The sequence below is a fragment of the Platichthys flesus genome, chromosome 19, assembly GCF_949316205.1.
Source record: "Platichthys flesus chromosome 19, fPlaFle2.1, whole genome shotgun sequence".
NCBI classification, from domain to species: Eukaryota; Metazoa; Chordata; class Actinopteri; order Pleuronectiformes; family Pleuronectidae; genus Platichthys; species Platichthys flesus.
In genome coordinates this window covers 11,711,075-11,727,517 of record NC_084963.1, presented here as the reverse complement: position 1 = coordinate 11,727,517, position 16,443 = coordinate 11,711,075, and the positions used below count along the sequence as shown (strand labels likewise).

General features: G+C 41.0%; 2 protein-coding genes across 2 annotated transcripts; one reads left to right on the top strand and one right to left on the bottom strand.

The window, feature by feature from the left end:
• Window positions 1-45: 45 nt before the first annotated feature.
• agxt2 (alanine--glyoxylate aminotransferase 2) lies at window positions 46-8,846 on the top strand. Its single transcript, XM_062412499.1, has 14 exons — window positions 46-297; window positions 588-676; window positions 813-1,003; window positions 1,227-1,350; window positions 1,444-1,538; window positions 1,857-1,950; window positions 2,137-2,230; window positions 3,466-3,566; window positions 3,769-3,861; window positions 4,611-4,743; window positions 6,777-6,865; window positions 6,952-7,101; window positions 7,913-8,011; window positions 8,366-8,846. Exons 1-14 carry the CDS (start codon window positions 201-203, stop codon window positions 8,465-8,467), a joined length of 1,551 nt encoding a protein of 516 aa, XP_062268483.1. The 5' UTR covers window positions 46-200; the 3' UTR covers window positions 8,468-8,846.
• A 515-nt stretch (window positions 8,847-9,361) lies between these two features.
• dnajc21 (DnaJ heat shock protein family (Hsp40) member C21) lies at window positions 9,362-15,651 on the bottom strand. Its single transcript, XM_062412498.1, has 12 exons — window positions 15,247-15,651; window positions 14,433-14,526; window positions 14,187-14,310; window positions 13,445-13,573; window positions 13,025-13,329; window positions 12,794-12,933; window positions 11,860-11,953; window positions 10,999-11,190; window positions 10,868-10,916; window positions 10,610-10,761; window positions 10,202-10,289; window positions 9,362-10,045 (listed from the first exon to the last, which is right to left on the bottom strand). The coding sequence occupies exons 1-12, from the start codon at window positions 15,341-15,343 to the stop codon at window positions 9,884-9,886; spliced, it is 1,626 nt and encodes a 541-aa protein (XP_062268482.1). The 5' UTR covers window positions 15,344-15,651; the 3' UTR covers window positions 9,362-9,883.
• Window positions 15,652-16,443: the final 792 nt, after the last annotated feature.

The following is a 16,443-nucleotide window of genomic DNA, read 5'->3' as shown; positions in this document are numbered from 1 at the left end:
CGCATCCCGTGACACGTGACGGGGGCTGGACCCGGGTTCATTGGCTGCTGGACTTTTCTCACAGAAGTTACAACCTGCAGAATCTTTGAGAAACTGGTGACAGCGAGATACCACTTCGGCTGTGAGTGTGTGTCAGAACGTATCAGTGTGTGTGTCAGTGTGTGTGTGAGTGTGTGTTTCTTCTGCACCCTAAAAACAACATGTATAAAGTTGGCTCCTTTCTTCGGGGACGCGCTCTAACGGGAGCGTCCCGCTGGCGACCGCCCGGCCCGTCAACAGAATTCCACCTGCCAACTGGTGAGTGACCATGGAGACCCACCATATTCTGCTGGTGTGTGGCGCTGCCTCAGAGAACCCAGATCACTGGTGGGGTTTCATTCCCTTTAGAAATAAATCAGCTGGGGTTTAAAGTCAAATATCTATAGTCCCAAAATAAATCCCACCTTCATGAAGTTATAATTATATAATCGAGGGCTCTAAGATGATTATTAAATATTAATGAATCTGTATCGATTAATTTTTACTCCTAAAAGGTGTATATTATCTCAACCTCGCAATATAAACTTTCCATTACAATGGTTTCACAGGTGCATTATATCAGAAGACCTCCCCCAGTCACCTCCCCACAGACATCCCAGAGATGCCCCCATGCAGTTTCAAACCAGAGGAATACAAGGTAAAAGCAACATCCTCCCGACATCACCATGGTGTCTCTAGCTCTTTGACAAACTCAGCATAAAGGAAAACAAAAGATAAACACCCTGCGTAAACTGTGACTCCTTTTCTCCTGTTTGTATTTTGTCTCTGTTCAGGGTATGTCCAAAGAGCGGATGATGGAGATCCGCAGAAAGAACTGCAACCCCATGATCATGAAGGTTACCTCCTATAAGAAGCCAGTGTTTGTCCACCAGGGACACATGCAGTGGCTGTGGGACGTGGACGGGAAGCGGTATTTGGATTTTTTTGCCGGCGTGGCAACAGTCAGCGTGGGCCACTGCCACCCGTAAGATCTTTTGTTCTTTACTGGGTCAAGAACTGATAGTAGATCCATTCATCCATCCATTATCTATACCACATGTCCCCTTGAGCCCCCAGTCTACATGCAGGATGAAGCCGGAGAAGACCCACACAGACTTAGGGAGAACATGCAATGTCCACACAGAAATATATAAATAAGAGCAGTGTTGATGTTATATTTGTCTTATTTCTGACGTCTGTATGTACAGGAGAGTAACAGCAGCTGCATTGCAACAGTTGAAGAGACTGTGGCATACGACCAACATCTACGTCTACCCTCCTCTGCATGAGTACTGTGAGAAACTAGCCTCCCACCTCCCAGATCCTCTCAAGGTACCTGTGTGGGTTCCTGATTTTGCTCACTTTACGTGTGGATCCAGATGTATTGTCAATTTTTTTTTATTCCCTTTGTGTTTCCCTCTCTAGGTGGTATATTTGACCAACAGTGGCTCGGAAGCCAATGACCTGGCTATGATGATGGCTCGACTCCACACAGGCAACTTTGATATCATCACTTTCAGGTACAAGTCTTCTGATCTTGATTGTAGTAGTAATAGCTTGATATTACATAATATTTAAATAACCCTAACCCTAACCCTTTTATATAAGGTTAATGATTCAAATGTATATGCAGTGTTTTCATTGTATAATGGTTTTACATTAGATGTTCTTCCCAGTGATTCAAGTAGACTGTTATTTGAAGCGCAGAAGCAGCACACACTAGTTTAAACACACGGATTTAACATTAGATTACAAGGTTGATAATTCAAGCTTCTAATCAGGAATATGAAAAAAAAATATATATATATGTATTATTTTTTTTTTTTTTCTTCTTCCAGAGGATCTTATCACGGTGGCAGCCCACAGACCATTGGTCTTACTTCCAACGCAGCATATAAATATCCAATTGCCGGTGCCTCAGGCTGCACAAATGTATGTATGCAACAATCTCTTACAATGAAATAATAATACATTTGCACCAAACATTCTCTGTATTTTTACAATGGTCCCGTAGATTCATGTGAAATATATTGTTTCATGATGATATCTTTATAATGATGAGTGACTGCTGCTGCTGTGAGGTTGACCCAGCTGATCACGTTTCTTCCCTATGAACAGACCATGTGTCCCGATGTGTTCAGAGGTCCCTGGGGAGGAAGCCATTGCAGGGACTCTCCGGTTCAGACCATCAGAGACTGTGGCTGTGCTCAAGGTACACAAACATGTGCACACATGGCTCAACACACTCACGCTTTTTTTTTATAAGGGGTGGGGGGGGGGATCATGTTACATTACAGTCATGTTTGCATTAGTCCTTCAAATCATTTACAACACTTTCATATAATGTATTCATGCATGGAGATAGAAACATGTCTAGAGGTTGTGTGTATTTTTATTGAATTTGAATTTAAATGCAGCACAACATCCATAAAAAACAGGATCTTTGGTTTGACTGAGTACAAGACTTTTGCTCTGTTTTTATCCTGCAAATGAGACAAAAAAAACTCTAGAAGTTCCTGTGTAAAGTTCACTGTCTCCTGCTGTCGATCATTTACCTCTGTTACCTTTCACCTTTTGCCATTTTCAGAAATTTGTTATAGTTCAGCAAGCGAGTTTAACTGGAAAGATCAGAATATCAAATTGACTGTGTATACAATACAAACTGCAATCAGCTGCAAAATATCAATATCAGTCGATATGCGCCATGTTGCTCTGCTTTATATAGTATATTATAAAACAGCAGCAGGTTTAGTTAGGACAAAATTCAAGTTCCTCTCCTGGCATTGTCGATCTAACGACTCATCTGTCACTCGAAATTTCATATACCATGATCACTTGAGATTTAAATGGGATAGATGTAACTCCATCCTCTTTACAAATATTTGTAAATACGCACATTCTATCTCCACCAGTCCATCATCTTCTCGCCTGCAGCTCTGATAAAACACACAACCCTGTTTATTTGTTGAGGGGCATTCAGGCATACATGTTTCAAACACACTCCAAAGACAAGAGAAAATGCTATTTGTATCACTCGCCACCGCATTCGAAACAACAGCACGAGTTTGGGTTCTGCTTTACAATGTCAATGAGTATGGAGGTTTTTTATCAGCTTTGTTCAAGAGCGGGGTCTTTCACTTTAAGCACATGACTTGTTGAATTTATGTTCAGATTGTGTATCACTTTTCATCTAAACCCTAGATGAAATTTGCGCTGCTTCTGACGTTTTAATAGAGATGCAGTGGTTGAACTTGTAGCACAGGTTGTCTACCATAAAGGGCTAGGGCCAAGCAACAACGCTAACTCGCTTGAAAAATAGTTGAACCGTTGCTTAGTTCATAGATTTTAGACAAAGATAAAGATTATTTGGGGGATTATCCCATTTTTCTATGCATGCTAATGTGTGTGCTCAATGATATAAAAGTCTTGTTTTTGTTCATCCCACAGGTCATTGCATGGCAAATGAACAGTACATCGGACAGCTCAAAGAGACGTTTGCTACCAGCGTCCCAAGTCGAATTGCTGCTTTCTTTGCGGAGCCCATCCAGGTACCACGTTCTGCTGCAGAAAGAAATACGGTGTTGGAATTATAAATAAATACTGCTCTGTTTCAGATCTGTCGCTTTGACACTTGATTATTACCATTTCTTACTGCATGTCATATACTGTTAGTAAATACATACACAAAGAGTCTTCTGTCAAGTGTATGTGTTGTTTAATATGGGATGTGAATGTGATTGGTATTTACAGGGAGTTGGAGGAGCTGTGCAGTACCCTAAAAACTTCCTGAAGGAGGCTTATACACTTGTGAGAGAGAGAGGAGGCGTCTGCATCGCCGATGAGGTAAAATACATCTATTTTATTAATATTTTTACAATTTATGAACTCAATGGATTTCATTTTTTTATATGAACAGTATAGGAGTAAATCTTTGGGTTTGGATAATATTATCATCATTACATTACATTTAGCTGACGCTTTTGTCCAAAGTGACTTACATTTCAGAACACTCAGCACTTATGAGGGGCCATTTTAGGGGTTCAGTATCTTGCCAAGGACACTTAGGCATGCAGATGGGAAAGAGTGGGATTCAAACCGGCAACCTTCTTGTTTCAGAATACCCACTCTATCCCCTAGGCCACGCTCTGCCCCTATAACTAACCATACAGTTAATATGAAAAAAGTAGAAAAAAAAAATCCTATTTATTATCCATTGGACACAATTCAATACTTTTTTTCTTAGTTACCTTACAGATTGAAGTCCCACATTCATTTTCATTAAGGGTCTGTTTAGATTAAAACATCTCTAAAATAAGTATCTCGCTCCATTGAGATCACCAGGTGTTTCTTAACTGGGGCAAGTAGCTTACTTTGGGGCTATAGAGGTTTTTCACTCTAAATCTGCCTGTTGCCGTTGGAAATTAGGCTAAAAACCGCAACAAGACGGAGTTGGTATATTATGCCAAGATGAAGGGCCTAAAAAGCAAACCCAATATTGCAAGGCTTTTGAATACAAGGTACTAATGGGCTGCTTTGGAAAGTTTGTGGGGTTGTGCTGTACACAAACTTAATAATTTCCTCTGGGTCTTCAGGTGCAGACTGGATTTGGACGAACAGGAACCCACTTCTGGGGTTTCCAAGGTCATGACGTCATTCCCGATATGGTCACGATGGCGAAAGGCATCGGTAATGGATTCCCAATGGGAGCTGTTGTTACAACACCAGGTGAGATAATCCTGTGAAACATAAAAACCCTGCTTCCAACTGCATAATGCATAGTGTGTTGACAAGATGCAAGATGAGACGGTTTCTGTGGGTTTCCCAAGTACGGATGAATAATTTAGCTTTATTTTGTGAGCTGACAGTCAGGCCCGAATCAACAGGCTCCAAACAACAACTATTACTTCACTGCCCGACGGATTAATTAACAATAAAAAAGAATCATTGAAGGACAACAATTTTATCTATCTGACGTTAGGCAGATCAGATATTATACTCCATTAAAAAAAATATTACCATTGCATCTCAGTACCAGCTAAGGGGTACTTGGTAACAAAACCGCTCGGGCAGTCAATCATGCTGTTTGAGCTTCCTGCCAAATAGTGCAACACTGCAACACGATAACAACCCCCACCACTTGTGAGCATTGTGCACTGCTCTCTTTCAAGACTAGCCAATACAGGACAAAGCAAGCCTGGGACCAGCAATTACCCAATCACAAGATTCAGTGAGCCAGCTGGAGTGAACAGCTTCATGTCGTCACCTTACAAACCGACCGAGTTAGAGGTCCAGTCTAATGGCAAAGCATGTGGACCTAGCAAGGGAATGTCTCCAGGGATAAGCCCATTAGCCTACGTTCTGAAGAACATGAGGAGGGTGTTCAGCCCTCTACTACCACCCCAGCTACAAAGCCGATGGCTGGGGCTAGGATGTATGTGCAGTTGGTCTGCCAGCATGGACCTGCACAATGTCTGTAAGTAAGTGATCATAAAGATCCGCATTGGATTCAAATCCCTGTCCAGTGAGGGTTGTGTTTGACTGTATCGAGATGGAAGAAAGAGGTTTCTCCCACCTGCACTTTAGAGACCTCAGCAGATGGAATGGAGGAGCCAGGGGTCGAAGAACAGACCTTCTAGTAAACATGGGCCCTACACAGGGTCCACCATGACCTGAGCAGGCCCCACCCTGCCCTCCCAGTCCTTTTATTTTCAGTCACTGTTGAAGGCTACTTGATATGTGGGACGAGCTGTGCGTGGTGACTGACATCAGCCTGTATATGCTCGGGTGTGCTGTCCAGGCCTCTGGAACTGTAAGAAGTCAAGTGAAAACATCTGCAAATGAGACAGTGACAGTTTCATTGGTCAACGTCATATCTGGCATTCTATTGGTTCTTTTCACAACCAGCATGAGCAGAAGCAGCCCTAGTGAGAAGGAATCAGCTGAAGCACAGAACATTGGTGCAAAGGTGCATGAGAGGAGGCGCTTTTTGAGAGAGAGACCATCCTTTTGAGGCAAAGCTTCGCAAAATCTGAATGTGAAAGGAAGAAGATGTGCTCCCATAATGAAATAGGAATTATTCTCCGTATGACTGACACACTGATGATGCACAGCAGTTGCATATGAGCACATATGGCATTAGCATCAAAGTGCACAGGCTATATAGAGGCTTTGTGACACTAATCCAATGAACGCAATGACCTGCGATGGTTGTATTTATCTGTTTTGCTTGTTTCTGGTTGCAGATGCGTGATAATAGGTTGTTCCTTTTTTATTTGTTTAGGTAGCAAAGTGATGACCCCTCAGTCAACCCATTTTTTATTTAGATTTGAGATGCAAAGTGAGAGCTGGTGGCTGAAAAATAAGAACATTAGGTGGAAAAAAGGGAATGCAGATCCAAGGAAATTAAGTGGAAATGTCCAAATAAGAAAGGAACCAAGAATCACCAGAAGGGATCTTAATTGAGGAAGAGACACAAGGAAGGATTCATCAAATATTATCATACAAATGATAAGGTACACAAGGAAATGGAAAGTCCACAAAGAGAAACCAAATGGGTATCTCCAGAGTTCGTTAGCATAGTTAGCTCAGATGGACAGCTCCATATGAAATAATCGTTGATGATACGTCAGTGATCATGAAGAGATGATGCCTTCACAAATTATTTGGATGTAGTAGCAAATCCATATTTTTAAAAGACTTTTTAATCCGAAAGCAGCGGTGGATGAAGTTATGAGCATGTTTGTTCATGTGTTTTCCAGAAATCGCCGCCTCATTTGCCAAGGGCGTTCACTTCAACACGTTTGGAGGGAATCCCATGGCCTGTGCAGTCGCTTCATCAGTACTCGACGTAAGAATTCCACTTGTCTTTCTACAGTAGTTCCTAATCCCATAAGCACAATGAATTATACCATGTTTATCTCTTTTACTTAACAGACAATCAAAGAGGACAGCACGCAGCAGATCAGCCTCAAAGTGGGCACCTATATGATGCTGGAACTGGCAAAGCTCAGAGACAAGTACGAGATTATCGGGGATGTCCGTGGGAAAGGCCTGCAGATCGGTGTGGAAATGGTCAAAGACAAGGTATTGAGATTGATACAGCAGTGACACACTCACTCCCGCTCCCATGGTTGTGTAATGTGTGCTGGGCCTCCTGGGGGGTCATGGTTCAGCAGTGCCCCAGTTAACCATTAGCCGGACCAGCATCTGGAATTGTGAAAAATCTATTCCAATTGCAGTGAATGCACTACAGGTTTTCTAACGTGTTCCATTTTTTTATTTTGTTAATTGTATTTAAAAGTAAGTGGGCTGAGATAAACACAACAAAAAAGAAATGTATCAAAACATCAAGATAATGTTTAAAATAAATAGAATGAACATTGATTAATACACGTAGTTTGCAAAATGGAAGAAAATCAGACTGAATATGCCTGTTTAAAAAGATGAGCTTTCGGATGAGATTTAAAAATGGGTTAAGAGTCAATGTTGCAAATGTCTGGTGGTAGAGAGCTCCAGAGGCTGAAGGCTTGAATCCCATGGTAGTCAAACGGGCAGGTGGTCCAGTGAGGTGGATGGTAGAAGAAGAACTGAGAGTGCGGGGAGGGTGTGTCCAGAAAGGTATAGAGGAGCAGAACTGTGGATGGCCTCAAAGGTGAGGAGCAGAATATTAAAAACAATGCTGTATTTGACAGGGAGCCAATGAAGCTGCTGGAGTACACGAGTGATGTGATCAATGGAGGGGGGGGGGGGGGACTGATTGAGGTTTATGAAGACCTCTGTGAGGGAGACCAAAAAGAAGGAAATTACAAGTGTCTCATATGTGTGTTTAATGATCTATATGAAACACAGGAAACTTTTAAACGTCAAGCGTCACGTTTTCTCTTGTCGTCCTCAGGCCAGCAGAGACCCTCTGCCTCCTGATGAAATGAATAAGATCTTCGAGGACGTCAAGGACATGGGGATCCTGATAGGGAAAGGAGGAGTATATGGACAGGTACCAGCCATCACCTTCTGTCTTACTTATTAAGATCATAAACACCAGGAGCTTAGTGATAAATATCTGTAGGAGAAAAACACATTTTTCAAAACCTCTGCTTTATCCTTGAGAACATTTTTTTTCTGTATTTTCAACTTGAATTACAACTTGTTCTAAAATGCAAAGAACACTAAATTCAAGAATAATCAATTTATTAATTTATTAATTACTTCACCGTTTATCGTTCCGGCTGATGTGATGCTCTGCTGTCATTGTGAGAAACAACAAGGCCCCTCACCTGGTCAAACACTGCCCTGCTCATCAGTATCTCTGCTATTTAATAATTGCTTTCTTTATGGTTCGACTTTTCAGACCTTTCGTGTCAAACCCCCAATGTGCATCACGATGGAAGACGCAGATTTCTTCCTGGCAGTTTTTGAAAAGTCCGTCCACGACTACATGGAGAGAAGATAAACGCCATGCTGACCCTCTGAAGAAGTGAACTTCTCTTGAACCTTTTTGAACAATGAATAGTAATTATAATTTATACTATAAAAGCTCAGTACATGACCCAATTACTCATGAATTAAATGAGAAAATATATCTTGTACAGTGCATCATCTTCAGAAAAGTTATTTTGTGCTTTTCTGATCCACTTAGGTCTATCAATATATTATGATTTATGAAAACTTTTCTGATGAATGTAATAATGAATCTGTAGGTATTTTGTAAAGGTTCTGTCTATTTCTGGTATATAAGCTAACAGCTTTAATCATCTTTTTTAATCCAGTTGATCCCATATATACATAAATCATATTCATTATCTTGCAATAAAATGTATTTTTTCATCTTATCGCTAGAAAATAAGTTTGTTTTCTGGAGGTAACAGGGTAAATAACTTATTTTACACACTGGCGAACTGTGGAAGGTTTACTCCGCATCTCGACCAATGTCAGCTGTTGTTGGCAGGAACATCATCCCAGCAAAACCACTTCATTATCATTATAGATAGGAATATTTGTTTGCATCAGATCTTTCTGGCGCACTATGACACAACTCCACAACGTAACTAAACAATTTGAATTTGAAAACGTGGACGACCATCCACCTGTTATTTCTTAATGTGAATGCTCGGTTTCTGGTTTGGAGGCAACAGATTTAACTCGGCTGCAGCAGCAGGAGTGGAGCCATGAGACACAATAGAACACTCCTGCAGTCCGTCCTTGATCTGGTCAATGCTGACTTTTATTCATGGCCGTCAATCTACAAGTGTATTTGGTGACGCTTATTACGTCTGCTGAGTATGTCATCATCTGATTTATCGTGCAGGCCTTCCTTTATCAGTAAAAACGATAAGACATTTTGATGATTTTAACAGTAGTCTGCAAACCAACAACTATAAATATGAAGTTGATACAACAGCACACGAGGGTACAGGTGTATATTATGTACAGGAATAGCTAATAACAGTTTATTGTTGGTCAGAAAAATGTATGGAAATCAGTCCAGGATTGTTGTATCAATACCAACATGCATCATCTAATTTTTTTTAATAATGCCGTTCATGACAGTAAGAGAGACGGTTTTTCAAACAGTAAGGTTTCTGGGTATCAGTGTTTGTGTTGGGACGTCCTGTGTGGGTTTATCTGTACAGTGATTCATAAGTTACTGTGAGAGGTCCTGGTTCATCAAACATGGAAGACTCAATCCCTCACACTTATACACAGTCATCTCACCCAATATGATAATTGAGTATTTAAAAAATAAAAACTATTCTCTCCAAGTCCACTTTTTATCTTCATCTACCTCCTGAGAGACGTTTGATCGTGTTTCCATCGTCCCTGCTGGTTCAAACTCTTTCAGTTTTTGATCTGCCCGGATTCTGTCGCGTTATCTGTTCTTCTTCTTGTCTTTTTTGCTCTTGCTCGTGGCGCTGTGTGAGGCCTTTGCAGAGAGAGCGATGGCATGGCCGCTAGTCTTTATGTGGTCAAACAACTTGTTTCTCGTGGGGAACTCGTAGTTGCAGATCCCACAGCGAAGGTTTGCTTCCTTCTGGAGGTGGAAATAGGGAGAAATTATGTAGTAGCGTGAACACAGATACACGTACTGATCATTCTATGCCAGTAGGGGGAGGTGATTGAATTGATAAGAAGAAAAACACAGACTGGGACACAGACTGTAAAACCCTTTGTGTTTTATTGTACTAACCTCAGGGAACTCTTCTCCTCCTGCGTTTGTCTGGACATTCTTCGTTTTGTCTTTTCCTCCTGCCTTCTTTCCTTTCGTCTTCCCAGAGCTGCAGATGCAACATTTAAACACAAATATTAACACTTTATGCAACTGTAAATAAACTTGTGTTTTCCTGGATGATTTAATCCAGGGATCAACTGTGTCAAACGACCCCTTATTTCTCCCTATCTCCCTTTCTTGTACCATTTGCTCATGAAATGATTCAGGTTCTTGTTTTTCCAAAGAGCTTGTTTCCTAAGATTTTATTTCCGTGTTGATTATAGAAATCAAATACAAATGAAAGGGAATCCAAAGCTGGTACTTGTCTTGACCAATCCTGAGTGTGTCAGAAAACAAAACTGGAGATGTTGCATAACCCGGACTGACCTCTTGACTTCTGTGGGGGGGGGATCGACCTGCTCCTCAGGCTCTGTGGGGCCTGCTGACGCGTCGGGGACGTCTTCCTCGCACGTGGTCGGAGTTGGTTTCTCCTTCTCCTCCACTTCCTCCGGAGCGCTCTGCTGTGGAGGAGAGGATGACTAGAGAAAAGAAGAAGCTTTTAGAAGAAAGTTGTACTCCACAGTCATAGTGAGAACATTAATTTACATTATTTAATAAATAAACAAATAAATAAATAAGACTCACGTGTACGACTTCCTTCTGTTTCTTTTTCCTCTTTTGTTTTTTGGACAACCTGTTGCAGGTGGAAAGAACAATGTCAACAAAAATAAAAAAAATTTTGTTTTTTTTTGTTTTCTACTATCACAGCAACATACTTTTGCCTTGGCTTTTCTTCCTCCTCTTCTTCTTCTTCTTCTTCTTCTTCCACCTCTTCCGGGTCATTATCCTCATTTCCTGCCTCCCTCTCTGTGCCGTTCAAACCAAGTAAATCCTCTTCCTGCTTCAGCTGTTGCTTTAGCAACGCCACCATCTCCCGGTGCTTTTTGGATTTTTCATGGTTTTTCATTCTGGAGATGGACAATTTTTTTTTTATAAAGCATTAAAAACAGTAAATAGTTGAAGAGTCGTTAAAATGATTACGGACATTCCCTCATTAAAAAAACTAAATACTAGATCTGTGTTTTATTACATATGTCTATTTATTATCTATTATTTCAGCATCATGCTGCCAGGGACGGCAGATGAAAACTAGCGTGTGGCTAAATCTTGTAGATTTGCATTTGGTTGCAGAACGTCCTTTAACATTGACGGCCTCTAAATGTTTCTATACACATCTATCCTCCATCTCCCATAAGCTGCTTGTTAAGCCCTTTTCTGTCACTCTTTCCATTGATAGATGCTTTTAACTTTGCAAGAGTTCAGTTATCTCTTTAAGATTGTCAGTAAATTTGAATAGTCCATCTTTAAAATATCAACCATAGCCCCACAGCATGAAGGAACTTTTCCATTTGGCCTTAAATTTGTCACAAATTAACTAATGCACTGTATTTCCAATCAGCCGATCCACTTTAAGTCCTACATAGTTTAGTGTGCTTCGTATCATACTGAGTAAATACTTTTTGACTGTTACATTTATCAACAAACTGTTGAAACAAGGATTTAAAGTTGCTTCATTCACTCATAAAAGGAGCTTACTTAGACAGGAGGTGGGTGGGGTGGGTGGGGGGGATACTCACGCTTGATCTGATTTGAATAATTTGTCACAGGCCGGGCAGTACAAGTCGTCATAATAATCAATCGGCAGTTCGTCTCCATCAGGCTGGTCTGCATCTGTCAAACATATATATGCATTGGTTAAAATATAAATTTCAAATCTGCGAACATTTCTCTGAACACCAGCAGCTTGTCTGACGGTTTATGCCAAATATCACCTGCTTCCCTGAAACTGAGACATAATAGACAACAGTTCACTGTGTTTAAACACAGTCTTTAATTCCGAGCCTAAGATCGTCAGGCGGGGATCTACTGGCTCTTCCTAAACCACGGGTCAAGAGTAAAGGGCTGGCCACACTCCCCCGCTTTTCATGTGCATTGAGAGTATCATATGCAATGTAAACAACGTGTATTATAATTTGTATTAATAATAATAATAATAATATTAGTATATTATACATTGCTTTCTGTTCTTTTCTATTTAGTTGAACAGTCAACGGTTTACAGTGTTTTAGCCGTAGAGCTGTTTTTATATTAGACACAAGAGGAGAATGGGCGTCCTGTGGGAGGCTTCTATTCGTAGTTCTGCCTCAGATTTCTCCAGTTGAAATCATCCCACAGATCCCACATGACTACTAGAATATGCTTTCATTTTATTCCCCGCAGCACCGTGTTTACTTTCTTTCATTTACTTTTCGATTTGAGTTTTGGTGTTTGAGTCCCCTTTGTTTCATTAGTGAATCCGACGATAACAGCCAAGTTGTCTTCACTCTACTGTCATCAGAAAAGTGTAGGAGAACCGCACCAGCAGCTGATAGACCCCCCTAGTAAAATTTGGTGAAAATCTGTCGGGCCTTATTTTTTAATACACACACACACGCACAAAAAAAACAACCCCTGCTCTGTATGCTCAGCCAGCATGCAGGGGAATAGGGCTTGAATCTCGCACTCACTGACCTCCTGCCTCTTCGCTGTCCTCTTCTTCACTCTCCGACACATCGCCAAACTCCTCTCCGTACTGAGCCTCCATCTGCTGCAGTTCCTTCTCCAGTTCAGACATGGCCGCCCACTTCTGCTCCTTGTACTCCTCTGCCAGTCTTTGGAGCAAATAACAAAGTGTGTTGAGCGTGAACAAGAAATAGAGGAAAATAAATGTCACTCTCACTTAACTGTCCAAGCACTACTCACTTGGCCTGGTTGAGCTTCTGCTTCCGCCTCAGCTCCTCCACCTTCTTGATCTTCTCTGCGTTCTGTTCCTCCACCAGCTTCCTGTGGGCCAGCACGCGGCGGTCCCGTTTGCGCACGAAAGACACCAGCTGTCGCAACAGCTCGTTGCGCTCCTTTCGAGCCTTGTCCCTGGTCTTCTTGTTGTCCTTCTCCATGGCCCTCTTCTCCCAGCGGTTGGATGCCTGTCTCGTGTCGTACTCCTCCTTCCAGGCAAAGTTTTTACGAGTGCAGAAACTCTGCCAGTAGCCGTAAAACACGTGCACTACCTGTGATATGGAAACAGAACCAGGAACAGTTGAATAAATAAGTAATTACGTTTTTGTATAAAATAAAAAATGAAGAACCTTTAAGGGAAGTATTTTAGGTGTGGGGTTAACTTACGGTATCATAGTCACTGTTCGAGTCTCCAAAGGGAGGAAACTCCTCGTCTTCTTCATCTTCTACCTTGACGTGCTCCATCTCCTCCTTAACAATAGACTCAAAGAGACTCCTGTAAACTGTGAAAAAACCCTAGGGAGAGAGAAAGTAGACAAAAAAAAGACAGAAAAATAGATAATGAATACATGTTCTGAAATGCCGGCAGGATATTTCTGAAGGATGAAGAGTGTGCTGTAGTTAAGGTGGTGCCCTCTAGTAGTTCTCTATGAATTTAGACAAAAAGAGAGTATTGCCTGGGTTTCATCATTAGTTCCTGTGTGTAAATAGAAAATAGAAAGGTGGAGGGGCTCGGTGTTATGGCGTGCCACGAAGAGGGCTGGACATTTTATAAAGTGAAGTAGAATTGTTTGTTCACCCACAGTCCTGCAGCTGATGTGAATATGGGCTTTAATCAGCCTTTTGATAGTGTCATCTCTCCTTTCTCTTATTGTTAACAAGTATCAGAAGAGGACAGACAGTCTGACCTGTTATTAAAGTGTGCGGTGCCACAATCCCTGGGTTACTCTGACTATTGAAATAAGACGATGTCCAATCAGGTTGTGTTGTACATTCTTTAGAGGTTGAGATTACATTTCAAGGTTCATATGCTTTAAAGGCTTTGGTTAACTGTGAGAAGCTGGTAGAATAGTTCTCTCTTCTCTAGCACACTGTGCAACATGATCCTCACACATGAGCACACACTCACCTTGTCATCATCTCCAAAGCCAGAATAACAGGTGACTGTGAAGTACTGCAGCAGGTCAATACTGTCGTCTTCATAGTCTCCACTCACTCCTCCTTTCAGCAGAGCCTCCCTGTGATTATCATACCTGCATTGACAGAAAAAACCCACAATGCTACAGTCTGCACATAACACAGTCAGATCTACTGCATCAACAAGAAAGTTGAGAGATTCTTTTCACATTCATTGATGGAATACATTCGTACATACCAAGCTCGCTCCTGTGAATCACTCAGGACATCATAAGCCGCCTGGATCAGCTTGAACTTCTCTGCTGCGTCCTCAGAATTATCCAAGTTTTTATCTGGAAAATTCAGAGGGAAACCAGAGTTGAAAGCATAATAATGTTCATTTGACGCAATAATTAAATGAGGGAGGGAGGCCCCAGCATAAGTCAGTTTCAAACATTTTTAAATTGCATGAAAGGATTAATTGATGCAGACAAGCAACCAAAAACTAGAACTATTATTTTTTTTAGTATAGAGTATTTTTCCAGATGAATCCGTCTTCTACAAATTAAATTTCGACCAGGTCAACATCTTCTCAAAGAATGAGGTACAGTGTAATTTCTGATCCTGCAGAAGTACAGTTCATCATCATATACAAGAAAGACGTTACAATCTCACATTTATGAAGCTGAAAGCATTTAATGTGGGACATTTGTTTAAAAATAGTGATTAGAATTAGTGATTGAAACAAAGAGTTTATTATACAGATTAATAATCCATCAATCATCCATTTGCTGCAGCTCCATATTCAACTCTGGGTTATCATCAACTGTTCAGCCTATCTTTAAGAGGCTGTGTGTATAATCTACATTTTCTGACAGGTACAGTCTCCTCTCTTCGAGGAATGTGAATTAAGCAGCTGTTTTAATATTCACAAGCACATTATGAGACTTTAAACTGAGCCCAACAATACAATCACAATACAACACCTCTCCATCCACAGCAGAGTCTACGATCATAATGTAAACGCTTCTTAGATCCATCACAGATGCTGACATGTTGTCTCTGGCACTCACCTGGATGCCATTTCAGCGCTAGCTTACGATACGCTTTCTTTAAATCGTCATCTCCCGCGTCCCGCTTCACGCTCAACACCTCGTAGTGACACTTCATCTTTAAATAAACTTTGAAAAATAAAACCTGAAAATAAAACCCTCGTTGCTTACGTTGTCCCCGACGAGGCTAACCTTAGCATGTAGCTAACTGCGGCGTGCTAGCAGCCAGACAGCTTCTTTAGTTTGTCTCTGAAGTGACCCAGAGTTCTCAGGTGAAAGTGACACTAGTGATATATTCGCCTCTTACATATTTAAATATCTGCCATGTGAATATAGAAACACAACAGCTTCTACAAGCTGTTGTTTCTCAGCGGCTTTTAGAGACCATACGATCAGACACACACGAGATCTCAGTGGTGCCGGTAAATCTCGCGAGAATACATGTTCTTCTATTTCCAATTGCGGCTGATTTGAGGCTCTCATCTTGTTTTACTGCCATCTACCGTTCAAATGATAGAATGACATTATTTACATAGTGTAAGATATGGTGCAATGAATAGGGGATTGAAGTTCTGCCAAATTTAGGGGTTCAGTATTTTGCCAAGATGGGGAAGAGTCGGGGTTGAACCCCCAACCTTTTGGTTCAGTAACGACCACTCTACCCTAGGCCACACCCCGCCAGCTCGTTCCCATGAGAAACTAAACACCAAGAAGATTGAAACATTATTTTGTGTGTGTGTGTGTCTGTGTCATTCTATGCTGCTTTTGATACACATTTCAAAGAATTGTGTTTTCTACTTTACTACAAATATTTGACAGCCTTACTTAAAAGTTACTTTTACATTTTTGGATTTTAGATACTGGATGATTTAACACGCTTTAAACACCTGGTCAATGATACAACGCACAGGAAGCCTGCTTTTTTGCATTTAGTGGCCATTTTCCACATTTTTACTTTGAGTTTATTTATTTTTACAATTTGTTCTCTTTGGCCACAAAAATATGTAATTATATGATATAACAATGCAGTTCTTAGACGTCTGTAAACATGTGGGAGTAGAAGAACAAAAGGAAACGTGGGAGCAGTGAGATTAAATAATTAACTTGTTTTTATACAATGTAACAGCTCATTAGCTCGAGTGGTAACAAATACCTGGCCCCAAAGATAGAGATGCCATCTTTACTCAGGTCAGGACAAACAGGAAATTTGTACCGTTC